This window comes from Mytilus californianus, unplaced genomic scaffold (assembly GCF_021869535.1).
Source record: "Mytilus californianus isolate M0D057914Y unplaced genomic scaffold, xbMytCali1.0.p SCAF_7, whole genome shotgun sequence".
Taxonomy (NCBI): Eukaryota; Metazoa; Mollusca; class Bivalvia; order Mytilida; family Mytilidae; genus Mytilus; species Mytilus californianus.
In genome coordinates this window covers 2944759-2964056 of record NW_026262723.1, presented here as the reverse complement: position 1 = coordinate 2964056, position 19298 = coordinate 2944759, and the positions used below count along the sequence as shown (strand labels likewise).

The 19298-nt window shown below is 32.4% G+C and overlaps 1 protein-coding gene across 3 annotated transcripts in view; it reads right to left on the bottom strand.

The window, feature by feature from the left end:
* The window catches only part of LOC127710115 (protein PFC0760c-like), a 41101-nt gene that overhangs the window by 6340 nt on the left and 15463 nt on the right, over positions 1-19298 (bottom strand). For all 3 annotated transcript variants that reach the window (XM_052215859.1, XM_052215857.1, XM_052215858.1), the window contains exons 2-3: positions 14778-15221; positions 750-800 (exon numbers count right to left, since the gene is read on the bottom strand). In XM_052215859.1, coding sequence (XP_052071819.1) covers positions 750-800; positions 14778-15078 — 352 coding nt within the window. In that variant the 5' untranslated portion in view covers positions 15079-15221. The remainder of the gene's footprint in view (positions 1-749; positions 801-14777; positions 15222-19298) is intronic.

Below are 19298 nucleotides of genomic sequence, written 5' to 3'. Positions count from 1 at the left end.
ATATCATATGACATTTGTATGTATGTATTATGCTACGTATACATGGTATAAGCCTCCTTTCATTTTAGAAGCACCACTATGAGTTTTGGTGTAAAAGAGGCACAGACTTAATATGAGCATTTGCCTACCCGGTTCCCCTGCCTGGCTGTGACGGGACTTACTTCAAGAAAGAGAACAATCACGTGTTGTTTTAAAGTGATTTTTTATTTGTGATAAAACGCAATGTGCTCTCCATGACAAAGTTACCACAGTGCGTGTAAATATATTAAAATAAAAAATACAAAGTATTAAATTAAGTCAAATTTCCAGGTTTTAAAATTTAAGCGTACCTTTAAGCATTTAATTCGTTTTTTTTTTTTTTTTTTTTTTTTCTGGGGGGGGGGGGGGGGGGGTCATTTTTCAGGTTATTTTTACAATGAAGCACTCCCGTATTGTCTTTCAGAAACATATCAAAAGTCTATTTGTCAATTACAGATTTCATTCTGTTCTTACATACTTTTAACACATGTTTGTTGCCTTTTTCAAACAATTATAATTGTAGGCTGGTTCTATACACAGGCAAAATGGACGGCTGTTTATGCAAAGTATGACAAGTTGGAAGTGATATATTCTTTTATTTAGATTTTTTATTAGACTTTAAACATGAAATATTGATGAACCTTTAGAGGGTACTGCAATGCAAACAAATAGGAAGTTTTAGAAATAATTCATATGCACATAATGACATTTTATCAATATTCTATAATTACCCATTTCTGATGAAAACACTTTCTGTTCGAACACTTTATCAATTGATGTGTCTGCGTGAAAGAAAAGGGTGAATTATTAAAAGGGTGAATGAAAAGTATAAGATTATAAGCAAGTTTAAATAAGGTAAATATATCAATGAAATTGGTTTCGAGTGAAGATTTCACAAATCAAACTTCCGTGTGTGTAAATTACACCCCGATCAGATACCAAAGTGATTTCCATATCATACATGCACAACACCATATTTAGACTGCATTCATCATTATTCATTCGGGCATACTTCAAAATCATTATAACATGAAAGAAAAGATGTGGATGCTCTGATAAAAAAATACTAAAGGCTAACACTATTCATGCGACAAACATATATAATATCAGAGAATAAAAACAACAAAATATTTAGAAAATGTCCAAAGCCCTTCTAAATTCAATTATCTGTACTATTGCTCAATTATGATTTCCCTCTATACGCATTTGGTAAACAGAACGTTAGTTCCTAAGAAAAATGACATAAACATTTCATATACATCGCCATTATTTGTAATCTGAATATACAAGTTTTCGGTTAACAAGGAGTTATAGAGTGATGGATTTGAAAACTATGCATACCGTATAGCGGACGCACATGAAACTTTGTTATGAAGGAAAAGGGGGAGGGAGCGCTGCTCTAACGAATTGTCTCCTGTGACCTGGGGAATTCTAGCTCACTCATTTATTTTTAGTAATTCCTTCTGTAGACGTGTTTATCTTCTCGGAAACTTGTACTTTCGAGGCCTGGCGCTGGTGAATAAAATACAATGTTGTTTTATGATTTATTCCAAACAGCAACCTAATTGAAGTGTGATATGTGATCTTATTAATTTAAATAGGAAACGTATTTTAACTTATTTTTGTTAATGAGAATCTCTATTATAAATTTAAGTTAAGTTTTAAATATCAAACTTATTTAAATCAGAAGATAAATTCATACTTTATTTACTTGATTTCTCAACGTCACATTTTCTAGCTATGATCAAAAGAACTCTAGAAATTGGATTTTAATTATTTATTACTTAATCTTACATCACCTATTTTGTCTCAAAACTTTAGCAATGCAATCAATGCAATATAATTCAATTTTATTTATTTGTTCATTTACTTATCTAAGTTTACTTTATTTAATTTTCATTTTCAAGCATACAATTTTCCATCATCATAATAGCACTAATTTTAAGGGTGTCATGAATACCTAAAAATTCTTATGACTCAAACAATCTTTATTTCTCTTAAGGGGAAATTTACTTATTAATTTGAACTCAATATCAAAATAGCAATCGCTGCAGCACACAATGCAAACCTACACATTTATTTATTTATTTATTTATTTATTTTATCTATTCATTTATTTATTATCTTTGTTCTTTGTCGAACTCTGTGCCTTTTCTCGGCATTGCCTTTTCTATGGAATGATGATCCACAAAAAGCTTCTTTTTTAAAATTTGTAAACAACCAACTTTCCTTTACAGATGTTTATTTTATGTACTTTTATCTTTTGTAAGTTAAAATTTGAGGCATTATTTTAGGGTTCTCCTATAAACAGAGGCATTTCTGTTAATCCTTCACAGTTAAATGAATATGAACCGCCTGAACTTTAACTTCCAAACAATATTACATTTTAACTTTCTCCGATGTTCTATTTTAAATTTGTTTTTCTCATACACGAATCTTTGTACCTTCGATATTTATCAACGACTATTACATCATTTGCCTTCTTTATTTTCTATCAAACTGATTGATTTTGTCAAAACATTTATTTTATTTATTTTATTTATTTTATCTACATTTTCAGTCGTTACATTTTTCATAGCGTTTTTCTACCATTTGAGCCTATAGACTGCTTGAAGTGAAATTTTAGGTTAACAACTTTAATTTGCTGCTCAGTCCTCACTTAAACAAAAGAATTTTGCATATCAACGAAATTTGCCCTTGAAGTAAACAGAATTTGGACTTAACCTTAAAATTTACACATTTAACTTACTTTGTTAATTGTTATTGCTCTTACAAATCTCATATGTTGTTTTAAAGCATTTCTGGCCTATCTTCCACACCTATCCAAAATGATTATGTAAAGTAATTTAAAAACTTTTCTTTACATACAAGTTACAATCAAAAGTACCTATCTCATTCGGATTTTTTTTATATACATGTAAAGCCTATTTCAGGTATTTTACATAAACTCACATATATATATATATATTCATTTTCCATTAGTTAAACTTACTTACTTTTTAAGAATTTGAATTATTTTAGAAATTTTTTTTTGAACAAATCACACATACCATTACTCACATAATATTAACATATATATACAACATCAATTCACACAATATTTTGAAAACATATTGCACAATCATGGTCCGATAATTTTGTTTTAAATCTAATTTCTGTATTATTCCGATTTTTTTCCATGTCTTCTCCACAAATTTGAATAACGATAGGTTCCGAAAAGCTCATCACAATAAAACAGAAAACAGGTAAAATTGATCAAGGTTCAAACTTTAGGAAATTTCCATTTTTTTGGTTTATGATATGTGTTTTTGTCCAACATTCCATTTAAATTTCCCTTCCGAATTTTCACTAAACACTGTTATTTTAGATCACCAAATGCCGGTTTTTGAGGTACCAAGAATCTTTCCTCTTGCTCCACCCTTCTGTTATGCAGGAAAAGGGGGAATGATTCTTTTTTTATGTAAAGATTTATATGATTGACATATCTTTTATTTAGTTATGTAAAAGCAATTAATGGATTATTAAAAATCTTTACTTAATTTACAGGATTATTTTAGTGGACTATGGAAACACTTTGGTATTATTTTCTTACGGCAAATTAAAAACATTTTTATTCTTTCAGGGGATGACAGCTTATTTACCTGATTTCTCAACGTCACTTTTTATAGCTATATTCAAAAGAACTCTAGAAATCGGATTTTAATTATTTATTACTTAATCTTACATCCCCTTTTTTGTTCTCAAAACTTTAGCAATGCAATCAATGCAATATAATTCAATTTTATTTATTTATTCATTTATTTATCTAAGTTTTCTTAATTTTACTTTCATCTTCCGGCATACAATTTTCCACCTTTGTAACTTGATCATCGGTAAAATTTCGAGAAGCTCTGATGTAGCTTCATTAATCAATTGATAGTTTCTTAACGTCCAGTGAAAAATATTTCATGCATGTTCAGGACGACAAACGCAATGAAAACTTAAGGGGAAGAATGGTCAGAGGTAGACAGTATACCCACTTTTTCGAAACGAAGATATAGTGATTTGAAGATCTCAGTTATTGTTATTAGATTTTGCTGTCAACAGTCTTTCTGTATCCATTTCTGAGATAATACCCAACCAATATTAAAAGTCCATTGATATATCAATTTATCATATATTTAGTACTAAATACAGCAAATTTGTATATCTAATAAAGGTTCTTTTCTCCAGTCTGTATCATTAACCCTGTATCGCATACCCCATATCGCATAGCTAAACCCGTATCGCATACCCTGTATCGCATATCTAAAGCCGTATCGCATACCGGGCGTGACGTCATATATCAAAGTTGGACATATGACATCCAGTTGCCGTATTTCCTTGCATGATACGAAATGTAACAACATTTAATTAGAAATTCAGAAAAATACTTGCAAGAGAAAATGGGTCATTTATGACAATGATTTAGACAAGAAATTTGGAAAATGATCAAAATACCCATTCTCTCTCCATTATTATTTTGTTTAAAGTACATGTACATGTGTTAACTTTGATGGAATCGAACTGAGGTAATAAAAGTATTGAATTTATAATTGACTTATCTATAGCTTTTGTATTAATTAGCGATTCATCATGTATGTACATTGATACTTTTCCTTAATAGCAATGTTCACTTCAAAATATCTATTATTTTGAATAATGCAAATATTATAAGTGATTTAAACAAATTAAATGTACATGTATCATTATGAGGTTCCAAATGAGAAAAGGCAAATTTATAAATTACATGCATCCAAAAGAGGATAGGAAAGAAATTTTGACACCAAATACTTGCAAAACAAAATAAGTAATGTATGCCAGATGAGGACTAGAAATTGTAATGATGGATTATTTTAACAAATGACTAGATTTCTCTTTTAATACAAGTATTTAACCTAATGTAGTAGTTATTATTTTGTTTTTTGCTTAAGAATATGATCCTTGATGTGATATTGTTGTTTTGTTTATTAGATCAAAAAAATATAATGTTGTTAATAATATTTTAATATTTATTCATAAGTATCAGCATCATAGTTTCATTTGTGAAAATTCCAGCTCCAATATTTAGTTCGAAGTATGCACATATTTAGTGCAGCAAAATTGGTACCCTGTCGAATATGTAGATAGATATAAGAAGATGTGGTATGAGTGCCAATGAGACAACTCTCCATCCAAGTCACAATTTGTAAAAGTAAAAAGATATAGGAAGATGTTGTATGAGTGCCAATGAGACAACTCTCCATCCAAGTTACAATTTATAAAAGTAAACCATCATAGGTCAAGGTACGTAAGTTCATATATATATATATATAAATCCCTCTGTTTGTCTGTCCATACTCTTTGAATATAAGTTACTTGGTAGCATTGTTGTCCACATTGATTATGTATACAAATGAGATCAGATTGTAGTATAATATTAAAATAAACTTGGTTAAACTTGACAACAAATATATTGGGAAGGTGGGTTGTATTCTACAGGAGGGAACAGCTGACAGTATCATTAGTGAATGCATTTCAATACATAGTCTTAAAATGTATTATTTGAAAGTTTCATAGCCCTTTTTTTTTTAGCATGTAATAAGGTAATTAGAGACATAACGAGGTGGATGTATCGTTCAGTATGCACGATCCCAAATTTTGTTATGACTATCATGGATTTTAAGCAAATAAGAAAGTCTTTAAAAAAAAACAGTCAGCTGGAAAACTACAGGAAAATCAAGGATATTTCACGAATCTGATTCTATTAAAATATATGATAAACAGATCAATACATTGCAAAATCCGTACTGCATGATGTATCACCACTCGACCAATATCATCCCTTGGGACTGATATTGGTTCCTCGTGGTGATACAGCATGCGATACAGATTTTGCCATGTATTATTCTTTATCCTACCTTCTATAGATTTATGGGGATATGATTGGTTAATCGACTACACGTGGTGACCATATATAATTCATATAGGGTGTCCTAAAAAATACATGGTTAGTTACCATATACGGTTAACAACCATATGGGGTTAGTTAGGGGTTACTTCCCTTTTAAAAAAAAATGACATCCGAAAGGTTTAAACAGACGAAGAAACTGGTAATAAACGATTGAAATACATTCATAAAACAAATTCAAAGCTAACACGTCGTAATTGTTGGCATTGGTTTTTTGTATAGACAAATGGAATTAGGTTCTTAAACATGTTAAAATTAAGTACTGAAGTCTTTTAAATCACTATGATAGGCCGCTAGTCTTAGTACCACATGGGAAGATAGTCGGTAAGATAAATTCGTTACACGGTGTGCTAGTAACCTAATACGATATATATGGGGTCAGTAAATTCCATATGGGGATTCGAGCTTCGCTCTCACCCCATATGGAATTTACTGACCCCATATATATCGTATTAGGTTCGCTCTCACCCCATATGGAATTTACTGACCCCATATATATCGTATTAGGTCACTAACACACCATGTAACTAATATGATTGGTTAAAGAACTACACGTGGTGACTATGTATATTTGATAGGGTGTCCTAAAATATAGGGTTAGTTACCATACATGGTTAGTTACCACATGGGGTAAGTAAGGAGTTACTTCCCTTTTAAAACAAAAAAGATGGCACGACCCCTTATAAAAACAACACGGTGTCGAGGAAAAATCTGAAAGGTTTCAACAGACGAAGAAATTGATGATGAAAGATTGAAATAAATTTACAATACATATTTAAAGCTAACAAGTTGTTATTGTTGGCATTAAGGAGTTACTTCCCTTTCAAAACAAAAAATGAAATCTGAAAGGTTTCAACAGACGAAGAAATTGATACATGTAATGATAAATTCATAAAACAAATTTAAAGCTAAAAAGTTGTTATTGTGGGCATTTGTTTTCTGTATAGACAAATGGAAGTAGGATCTAAATACTAAGTATTGAAGACTTGATCACTTTTGATAGGCCGCTAGTCAAAATACCACAAGTCATGTGAAGATAGTCGGTAAGATAAATTCGTTACACGGTGTGCTAGTGACCTAATACGATATATATGGGGTCAGTATATTCCATATGGGGATTCGAGCTTCGCTCTCACACCATATGCAATTTACTGACCCCATGTATACCTTATTAAGTCACTAACACACCATGTAACTAATATTATCTATGCAATTTACTAACCCCATGTATACCGTATTAGGTCACTAACACACCATACATGGCAAAATCTGTATCGCATGCTGTATCACCACGAGGAACCAATATCAGTCCCAAGGGATGATATTGGTCGAGTGGTGATACAGCATGCGATACGGATTTTGCAATGTATTGATCTGTTTATCATATATTTTAATAGAATCAGATTCGTGAAATATCCTTAACTTTCCTGTAGTTTTCCAGCTGAAGGTTGTTTTTTTTTAAGACTTTCTTATTTGCTTAAAATCCCGTTTTATGATAGTCATAACAAAATTCGGGATCGTGCATACTGAACGATACATCCACCTCGTTATGTCTCTAATTACCTTATTACATGCTCAATAAAATAGAGCTACATGTATGAAACTTTCAAATAATACAATTTAAGACCATGTATTTAAATGCATTCACTAATGATACTGTCAGCTGTTCCCTCCTGTAGAATACAACCCACCTTCCCAATATATATGCTGTCAAGTTTAACCAAGTTTATTTTAATATTATACTGCAATCTGATCTCATTTGTATACATAATCAATGTGGACAACAATGCTACCAAGTACCATCTTTTCAAAGAGTATGGACAGACAAACAGAGGGATTTCTATATATATATATATATATATATATATATATATATATATATATACAAGTCTAAATTGAAAACAACGTTCAAACCTATGATTGCGTTGGATAAAAACCGCAATTTTTATACGTGTGCATGCAAAACAAATTTCTTGTTAGAGGGGTCTAAATACAGCACAAACAACATTTTCCAAAAGACCAAAAAAGTGAAAAAGTATATTTTAACAAAACGCATTTGACTAACAGGTCGAACAACAAATGTTCTTAAACCCTGCTGACTGCCATTGGCGATTGCCAAATAAACGGATCACCGATGTAATAAATGGATCTTAATTAAAAATTTGATACTAAACAGAAAACAATAAACTTGCGAGAAAGATGATATACCGCAAACAAAAGGTGCAAAGGTTTTTGTACACCATATCCGGATTTCGCCAATTAATGTCTCTTCAGTGATGTTAGGAATCGAAACGGTATTTGGAAAGCCATACAATTAACCTCAATTTAGGATAGACTCTTGAATTTCGAGGAGTCAAAATAGGATGAACGGATCATATAAACCCGAAGGCAAATATAATTCAAGCCCAAACGAAAAAATATGAACAAGTCTAAATTGAAAACAACGTTCAAACCTATGATTGCTTTGGATAAAAACCGCAATTTTTATACGTGTGCATGCAAAACAAATTTCTTGTTAGAGGGGTCTAAATACAGCACAAACAACATTTTCCAAAAGACCAAAAAAGTGAAAAAGTATATTTTAACAAAACGCATTTGACTAACAGGTCGAACAACAAATGTTCTTAAACCCTGCTGACTGCCATTGGCGATTGCCAAATAAACGGATCACCGATGTAATAAATGGATCTTAATTAAAAATTTAATACTAAACAGAAAACAATAAACTTGCGGAAAAGATGATAAAATATATAAAATGACTGAATAATAGCCAACGATAAATCTTACGGGGCGATGGATCATATAAATATGATACAGTACACTACAAAATATAATATCTAACCAGTCTAAAAGGGTACAACATCACCAAAAAATGAAAATAAACGAACAAATGTAACTATAAATATTTCGGATAACAGATATCCTTCATCAGTATGAGCACGATGTAAAATGAATCAGATCAATCTATTCTGATTATTAAATCTTGAATTCTATACAATAAAATAGTGAAACAGTTTCACCCGAACATCATATGTAGAGACGCTAATAAATTTTTAAAATTTCCAAAAAACGACTCAAAGACATGCCTAAAATGAAAAAAGTAATTAGAGATATGAACTGGCACAACTCTAAAATTCCAAAATGACGTCAGTTAAGATGTTACAACAAGTGCGTGTAAATACATTCCCCCCCTCCCAAAAAAAAACAGCACTGATCGATATAAGCTGGTAAAATATGTCAAACAGAGGCTGCGTATTTATCATCCCAAATAAATAGTAGTTTTATAATGAAAAGAAAAAATAATAGTAAATTTGGGCTAAGGTTAAAAAATTGGACGTAGATGCGTACTTGTACATCCCTACCAAATGAAAAGAACCCTGGTATTTAAACTAGTAAAATTCAAAAAAAATCCAAAAGAATCCTTAAAACTGTAAGAGTCAAGTAAGGAAGCCGGAGTAACTGGAAATAAATGATGTCAGGAAAATGAGTGATGGTAGGGAAAATTAGTGACTCATTCTATGTTTTTTCATTTATGCCCTCTGGGGAAACTGTCCTTAGCTTTCTTATCCAAAACCTTTCCCGAGCAAGTCTTTCGTCCCTTGACCAACCCTCGTTGTGGTCTATGATTGTGATTGTAAGGTTTTTGATATCAGCTTGGGCGTGCCCAGGTGATCTCAAATGACGACTTAAGGGGAGGTCGGGCTTGCAGGTATAGTCACTTCGATGACCATTCATGCGTTTGTTGAATGGCTGTTCTGTCTCGCCAATTTACTGCATGCCACATCGACACTGAAGAAGGTATACAACATTCTGTGTTTTGCAAGTTACATTACAAAATATAGTGTACACAGACCCAGTGGAGTGGCAAGTAAATGTTTGAGTATTCAGTATTTGTTGGCAAGTCAGACATCGTCTGTTACCACACGACTTGCACCATCCTGCAGTTGAACAGCTTTTATTAGAGGAGACGTCAGATCTCACAAATAAGTCTTTCAGACTTGTTGGTCTCCGAAAGGCTAAGACAGGAGGACTGGGAAAGATTTTGGATAATTTTGGGTGATTGGCAATAGTTTGCCAATTGGCACGGATCAAACGTGAAAGGTTAGTATAGGCGGGATTGTATGTTAAAACAAATGGAACTATTTTGTTGCGCCTCTTCTGTTTGTACTGTAATAGGTCATTGCGGCTGTTGTTATTAGCACGCGCAAATCCCTTATCTATGTCCAATTTCTTATAACCTCGTTTGGTCAAAAAACCGCGAAGTTCCTGTAACCGTTTAGTGACGGCCTCCTCAGAGGAGCAAGTCCGCTTTACTCTGAGAGCTTGACTGTACGGGATACTTTTTGTACAGTGTTTGGGGTGACAGCTTTGGGGAGAAAGGTATTGATGTTTATCTGTAGGTTTATAGTAGAGATCTGTTGATATGACACCGTCCTTAATAGATGTAGTAGTGTCTAAGAAAGATATTTTGGAGTCGGAAATTTCATATGTAAATTTAATTGACTGGTGCGCGTTGTTTGCATGTCTGATAAAATCATCCAATTTTTGTTGGGATTCAATCCATTTCATGTCAACATCATCGATCAAACGGAACCAAGACAGAGGTTTGGATAAAGATGTTGAAATAATTTGTTTCTCTAATTTTCCCATGAAAATATTGGCGTATGACGGTGCCATTTTCGTCCCCATCGCTGTCCCGTTTATCTGAAGGTAATGTTCACCATCAAAGGTGAAATTGTTGCATTTCAGAACCAGAGTGAGCAGCTGGACTAAACATTCGGTAGGTGGTTCTAAGGTGTTGCGAGAGTCCCATATTTCCTTACACGATTGTATTCCGTCATCATGAGGTATGTTGGTATACAATGAGGTGACATCTAAAGTGACAAGGAGGGTTTCCGGAGGAAGAGGGTTCATGGATTCCATTTTACGAAGATAATCTGTTGTGTCTTGAATGTGAGAAGGAAGATTTTCTACATGAGATCTTAAATGAAAGTCTACGAATTCCGAATTTTCTCAGTCGGGTGGCCGTTTGCGGATACAATGGGTCTACCAGGGTTGTTAACCTTGTGTATTTTGGGAAGAAGATACAATCGACCAGGCTTGGCGTTCTCTGGTTTTAAATATCCGATTGTATCCTCATCTATGTGACCGTCATCGTGCATGGTTTGTAACGCAGTAATAATTTTGGAACTAAACTCGGAACTAGTTCATTTTAGGCATGTCTTTGAGTCGTTTTTGGGAAATTTAAAAAATTTATTAGCGTCTCTACATATGATGTTCGGGTGAAACTGTTTCACTTTTTTATTGTATAGAATTCAAGATTTAATAATCAGAATAGATTGATCTGATTCATTTTACATCGTGCTCATACTGATGAAGGATATCTGTTATCCGAAATATTTATAGTTACATTTGTTCGTTTATTGTCATTTTTTGGTGATGTTGTACCCTTTTAGACTGGTTATATATATATATATATATAAGTACGTCTGAACCAGTGACAACTCTACACCAGATTTATCCATCGGATCACCAGCAGTGATGGTGATACATGGCTGTGTACATTCTGAATATACAACTCGTCTAAACATCAGCCCAACAATGTTAGATCTGAAAATTTGCTTTCGCAAATTTTTATATGAACTTTTACTTTTACAAATTGTGACTTGGATGGAGAGTTGTCTCATTGGCACTCATACCACATCTTCTTATATCTATCCACATATTCGACAGGGTACCAATTTTGCTGCACTAAATATGTGCATACTTCGAACTAAATATTGGAGTTGGAATTTTCACAAATGAAACTATAATGTTGATACTTATGAATAAATATTATTATAACAACATTTTATTTTTGATCTAATAAACAAAACAACAATATCACATCAAGGATCATATTCTAAAGCAAAAACAAAATAATAACAACTACATGAGGTTTAATACTTGTATTAAAAGAGAAATCTAGTCATTTGTTAAAATAATACATCATTAGAATTTCTAGTCCTTATCTGGCATAAATTACTTATTTTGTTTTGCAAGTATTTGGTGTCAAAATTTCTTTCCTACCCTCTTTTGGATGCATGTAATTTATAAATTTGCTTTTTCTCATTTGGAACCTCATAATGATACATGTACATTTAATTTGTTTAAATCACTTTTAATATTTGAACTATTCAAAATAATAGAGATTTTGAAGTAAACATTGCTATTAAGGAAAAGTATCAATGTACATACATGACGTATCGCTAATTAATACAAAAGCTATAGAATAGTAAATTATAAATTCCATACTTTTATTACCTCAGTTCGATTCCATCAAAGTTAACACATGTACATGTACTTTAAACAAAATAATAGTGTAGAGAGAATGGGTATTTTGATCATTTTCCAAATTTCTTGTCTAAATCATTGTCATAAATCACCCATTTTCTCTTGCAAGTATTTTTCTGAAATTGTAATTAAATGTTGTTACATTTCGTATCATGCAAGGAAATACGGCAACTGGACGTCATATGTCCAACTTTGATATATGACGTCACGCCCGGTATGCGATACAGGGTATGCGATACGGGTTTAGCTATGCGATATGGGGTATGCGATACAGTGTAAATGATACAGACTGGAGAAAAGAACCTTTATTAGATATACAAAATTGCTGTATTTAGTACTAAATATATGGTAAATTGATATGTCAATGGACTTTTAATATTGGTTGGGTATTATCTCATACAAAATGAACGCATATGATGGAATCAAATTGTTTGTCTTCATCCCACTAAAAGATCAGATTGTTGACTGTCAATTGCTTTCATTTCGTATAAATTCTCTGAAACAGCATCATATTCTGCCTTAATGCTGAAAATGTGACGAGTTTTCATCAAATCTCAACTTTCCAAGCAGTTTGTAAGTATTGGTTCAGTAGTATAAATATATATTTTATTGTTCAAAAGGACAAATGGATTAGACACACATTTTTCAACTTTCCATTGGTTCAGTAGTTTCAAAGCAAACATGCAAACAATGGGGAATAAGGCAATAATAGTCAAATGACAGTTTCAGTCGGGTGATTATCTGTTTAATCTTTCTTGATTAAATATTTTTTGTAGATTACAGTTTCGGTTTGTTTGTTATTAATATTATAAATGGTTTTCCAGATAATAGATAAAACAGATAAAGTTGGTCAAAATCGTCTTTTAAGGTAGATCAGACCTTCCCCTATGTCGCCGTTTGAAATTTCCTGGTTTAACTAATTATAAGAAAGATATCAACCAACTGACCACCACTATAATTACTGACCACAGAATGGTCTGGTTCAGGTAAAAAAAATCATAATGAATGGATGTTTCTATAGAAAATATACAATGGAAACATGAAAGATAAAATGATAGGATATAGATAGCTTATTTTTTGTACTTTTTATATAGTTGTGGGATGTATTATTAGTTACATGGTGTGTTAGTGAACTAGCACACCGTGTACACACTTGAAATGGAAGTAAACCCGTCATGCCAACAATAACAACTTGTTAGCTTTAATTATGTTTTATGAACTTATTTCAACCTTTCATCATCAATTTATTCGTCTGTTGAATCCTTTCAGATTTTTCCTCAACACCGTGTTGTTTTTATGAAGGGTTGTGGCATCATTTTTGTTTTGAAAGAGAAGTAACTCCTTAATAACCCCATATGGTAACTAACCATGTATGGTTGCTAACCCTATAATTTTTAGGACACCCTATATCAAATATACATAGTCACCACGTGTAGTCCTTTAACCAATCATATCTCTATAAATCTATAGGAGGTAAGATAAATATAGCTACACAGTCAAAGGGTGTATAAATACACGACTAGGGGACGTATGGATGTACATGACTTCGAAGGATGTGAAGATACACAGCCAATAGACACATGAATACACGCACGGCCACGGGACGTTGTCCATTAGATTCCTAGTTAATTTAAGCCGAAGTGTCTGTCAAGGAAGTCGTTAAATAGGAAAACAAAAGATCGTTTATATTTTACTTATCTCCCTACTTGTTCATAAAAATATTCAGTAGATGACTTCGATTGACTGTCCCTGAATGGTCTATGTTTATCAGAGAGAATGAGCCTGTCTCTGTTGTAAATAATTTCAAGACATGGATAAACATATATAGGTGGAAGGTGTTGAAACTTCATTTTCATAGTCGGGACATCACTTGGGCAATCATTCGCCTCTATGTTGCCACAGCGATCGTTTGGGGATTTTTCTGAAGGTTACCCAAGTTCAACGTATATGATCATTGAAGATTTGAAATACCTCGAGGCTTGGTAGTTTTTGTTAATTCTCGCATTTGTTCATATATTCCTTTGAATGGATTCATTTGATTTATTTCCCTAAATTATACGATTGTTCATGCAATACTCTATATGTGATGTTCATGATTTCTATCGGTTCGTCGCTATTCTACATCAATCTATTGGTATACAATACCAGTTGTTCGAAGTGTTTTAATGATTATTGAAGTTTTGTTTTTATAACAATTTTAACGTACTTTTTGGAGTATCAGTTGTCATGGTTGTTGTATCATTTTTGACGTATATATATAAAAGTAAAATAAATTTAAAACGAATTATGTGTGTCTATAGGACACCACGCCCCACCTGCTCTCTCATTTTACTGTTCAGTGAACTACGACATTTATGTCAAAACCCTAATGTGGCATATTTTCAAATGTTCATATCATAATGGATATGCATATGTAGTTAAGTTCCAAGTACAGTTTATAAAAATACATCATACATACCATTTGAAGAACTGGTTATGATTTGAGTAGTTGTGGCATTAATGAAGGTAGTCACATTATCGTGCATATAAGTAGTTGTGGCATTAATGACGGCTGTCATATTGTCATTTGTATTTATGGTTGAGTTAACCGGCGTGGTTACTTCTATCGTTGTCTCTGGTGTTGTGTTATAGGGCATCGTTGAAGCTGTCGTATCCATGGTAACTGTATCTGTATCAGAAGTTGTGATTGTAGAGTTTGTTACGCTTTGATTTAAAACGGTGGTAGTATCGTTTGTTGTATAATTTGCTGTAGGATTCATAGATGTTAGAGTTTGGTTGTTTGTTGTGGAGGTTACGGTAATTGTCGTGTACTCTGAAGCGGAAGTGACGATATTTGACGTCGATGTCACGCTTGTCGTCGCAATCGTCGATCCCTTCGTGATTGTAACCCCATACACACAAACTGAAGAGAATGAAAATAATGAATACTATAAGCTAATTAGAAAATAAATCAGCACAATTCTGAAATTATAGGAGAAATAGTTCAGACAGGTTTATGGACACTCATCATCACTAAAAATGAAATTTAATTAGAAATAATAAAATACTAATAAAAAGATAACAGCCATGGATCATACAGGAGAAACAGTTTCGAAGCTTCCGTATGGTGATTATTAAATGATAATTTAAAACTTTCAACAGGAACTACATTGCCAAAACTTAAATATTGCTATCACCTTCCTACAAAACAAATATTTACGACCAAGGCACAACAGAAATATGATAAGGGAGTATGGTTTTCGTTGACGTAATGATTTTGATATGGCTCAAGATATACGATCTGGTGAATCATTAAATGTATTTGGAATAATCATTGACTTTCAGCGAGTAACTTGATAAAACACATACTATGAGGGTCTTGAAGGGGAGGGGATATTCATTCCTGTATTCTCAATTTTTTTAAGCCCTTCTTTCAGCTAATCTGTATATTGTTTGCCCATTATTATATTATTCTTAATAGTTTGCAGCCATTGTTCTCCATTCTTTATATTTTAGCACCTCATAATTTTCTATTCGATATTTTTTTGGCGTTATTTTCTATTATGTAAACCCCACCCATACCCTCATTCCATGGTAGACAGAAACTGCAATGCTAGAAGTCCTATCAATTTGCATTTTCAGTTTGCACACTGTTATACCAATGGTGTACATCTGAATGTCACTCTAACATTTTGACATATCACTGGGTACTTTGTCTCCTTTGTTTAACAACTGACAGAAAACAACTTTCTCCAACATTTAAACACTTTAGGTTTGCTGCTAAAATTGTACATGTATTGTACTGGTTTTTATTTTGTATATTCTTTAATATAAATAAGAAGATGTGGTATGAGTGTCAATGAGACAACTCTCAATCCAGGTCACAATGTATAAAAAGTTAACAATTATAGGTCAAAGTACGGCCTTCTACACGGAGCCTTGGCTCACACCAAACAGCAAGCTACAAAGGGCACCAAAATGATTAGTGTAAAACAGTTCAAACAGGGAAACCTACGTTCTAATCTATATAAAAAATGAGAAACACTTATGAACCACACCAAAAAACGACAACCACTGAACAACAGGCTCCTGACTTAGGACAGGTGCATAAAAATGCATCGGGTTTAAACGTTTTAACAGGCGCCAACCTTCACCTTAACGTGAAACAGTAGTGTAACATTACAACATAAAAAGACAAATAAAATATCAATGCACATTTTGTTTATATACTGATCTAGGTTATTAAAACGGGAAGGTTGAGATCTACAGATAAATAATAAAACTGGTTGGCATATTGTAAAAGCACATGTCTATGACTGTAAAAGTCTGTATATTGGTCCCATACATTTATTTTAATTATTTTTTGTAGTTTAGTTGTTGTCTTATGGACGTTACCCTATATCTTCTCGTTTTATTCGTTGTATATACTTATACGTATTTAGAACATGTATTCGTATTGTTATCTGATAAAGTCATGCTGATAATAAGGTGCACATGCAGTTTTCTTTGCTTTCAAATCTTTCTGTTTGAACCCATACTGGTTGTCCTACTACAATAAACTTAATCTAATTTTTATTTTAACTAATTAAACAAAATTAACAGTGGCATTGAAGTGGAAGAAAACAGACTTTTTTTTTAAAGTTGTTAAATAGTGTACTATAGTGTATCAGATGTTAAACAACTACTGGGAGAAACTACATGTGACATATACTATTGGTATCAGTATCGGATTCGACCCGGAAATTGTTAATTATTGGTAATATTAATTATGTGGAAAACAAAAGGGCATTGAATGGTGTAATTTTTAAACAACACCATTGTCCTATTTTAGTTATATATACAGTTGAATTATTTGATTCGTCGTTTTTACGTCATGTCGGCTAACAAATTGGACCTCGTTATTTTAGTAGTATAATTTTTATATATATACATGTATATAGTATATCAAGAGTCAACATTTTATTTAACTCTGCATAAATATGTCCGTCCTGAATAACATGTACAGATGGTACAATTTGGAATTTAGAAGCGACGCAAGGATACATACTTCGTTATATATGATTGTTACTACATTTGGTTTCTCAACTTCTCTGAGATGAGATGATATATTCTAACGACGCATACGTAAACATAATATGTCATTTGAAGATATACTTTGTGGGAGGATATAAGGTAATCTGTAGTGATATTACGTGCATCCTTGTCCTTTGACCTTTAGAGAATTGGTGTTTCATTTTGTCATTTGCATTCCTTACTGCACCCCCCCCCCCCTCCCCCTGTTTCCACAAAAAACAAAATACAAAAAAACAAAAAAACAAAAAAAAACGCTTATTTTATCGCATCGAAAATGACTAAAGATAAGTGTTGTATCATCCTCTTATTATTATTGAGAAGAAAGAGAGAGAAAAAGGAAGTTGATGATTGTCTGTTTATCCTGCTTATTGTTCATATTAAACAAAGAGATGTGAAGTTAATGATAAAAAATGCAAAGTAATTGTTTTCAGTGCAATCGAAAAAAAACTTAATCAAAACTGTGTCGAAACTTAATTTTTAGCTTTATCTAAAAAAAAAAAGAAAAAAAGAGAGAAAATCAAAAATGTATTCGAGAAAGAAGCTAATATGTTTTCCATCTTTTTTTTTAAATTTAAAGTATGAGTGTTACAGTGCTTTGATGTTTTACAACTTTATGATGAGTTTTTTTAACATGTAACACATTTAGAAATACCTTAATAAAGCTGAAACTGTTATTTATAGATAAATTAAAAAAATATAGGAAGAGAAGTAATAAATACGATTTATAAGTCAGATAAGTATACAATATATGTACATTGTCGGAAAATATAAAACTTATTTGAACGAGCTTTAGAAACAGGACGAAAAGCGAGGCTTACTATAAGGCCAACGAGACAACCTTCTAACATCCTGATCGTATATACAACTGACCTCAGAGTTCACAATTTAAACTTTTTGTGAAAAAATAAATAAATAAAAGAAATATATGGTCCAGCGAAGAGGTTCCAGCAGTTGAACAAGCTTTTATGATTTTTTTTTTAATTTCTAGTACGCCAGAACTAGACCTAAAAGAATTGTAATTATAAATAATATAACCATAATAATAAAATGTGTTTAAAATTTCAAATCATTTGTTGTGTTACGACTGACAATAACAGTCAACAAATAAAAACAAGATACACAGCTTGATTAGGATGTAGATAGATAAGATTTATAACTATTCAAACTTTCAACAATGACAACATAAAACATTAGCAAATAAACACATAGTTGACTAACTTCCTCATTCCGCCTAGACTGCGTAAAAATAAAACGTTATACTTCAGAATACTTTAAAAACGGTCTGGTATCATCCAATGAACTTCTTTAGAATGAGTTCAGCCCTTTTCAACTGATATTTATAGTTTGTTCTTATTCTGTGCTTTTACACCACTGTCTCAGGTAAGGAAGAGGATTTGCGCGCCCACAGAAATGTTCAACCCCGACACATTATGCCTGTCCCAAGTCAGAAGCCTGTAATTCAATAGTTGTCGTTTGTTGCTGTATGTCATATTTGTTTTTTGTTTATTATTTTGTACATAACTCTGACCATTAGTTGTCTTGTTTGAATTGGTTTACATTTGTCATTTCGGGGCCTTTGATAGCTTGCTATGCGATTAGGGTTTAGCTCATTTTTGAAGGCCACACATTGACCTATTATAGTTGCTAACCTACGACATTTGTAGGTTCTCTGGTGGATAGTTGTCTCATTGGCAATCATACCACATCTTCTTATCTTTATATATATACTTAATTTTTGGTTTATACTACTCCCAGGTTTTTTTAGCGACCTTGACTACCCATGAGAGTCTCGCACGGTCGGTTTGGTTTTTTATCAGCAACAACAATAAGACAGAATCATAAATACAAAGAAAGGGAAGCTAAAATGTTTTCCATCTTTTTTTAAAATTTACAGTCCGTGTGTTAATACCAGTTCTATCATTTTTTA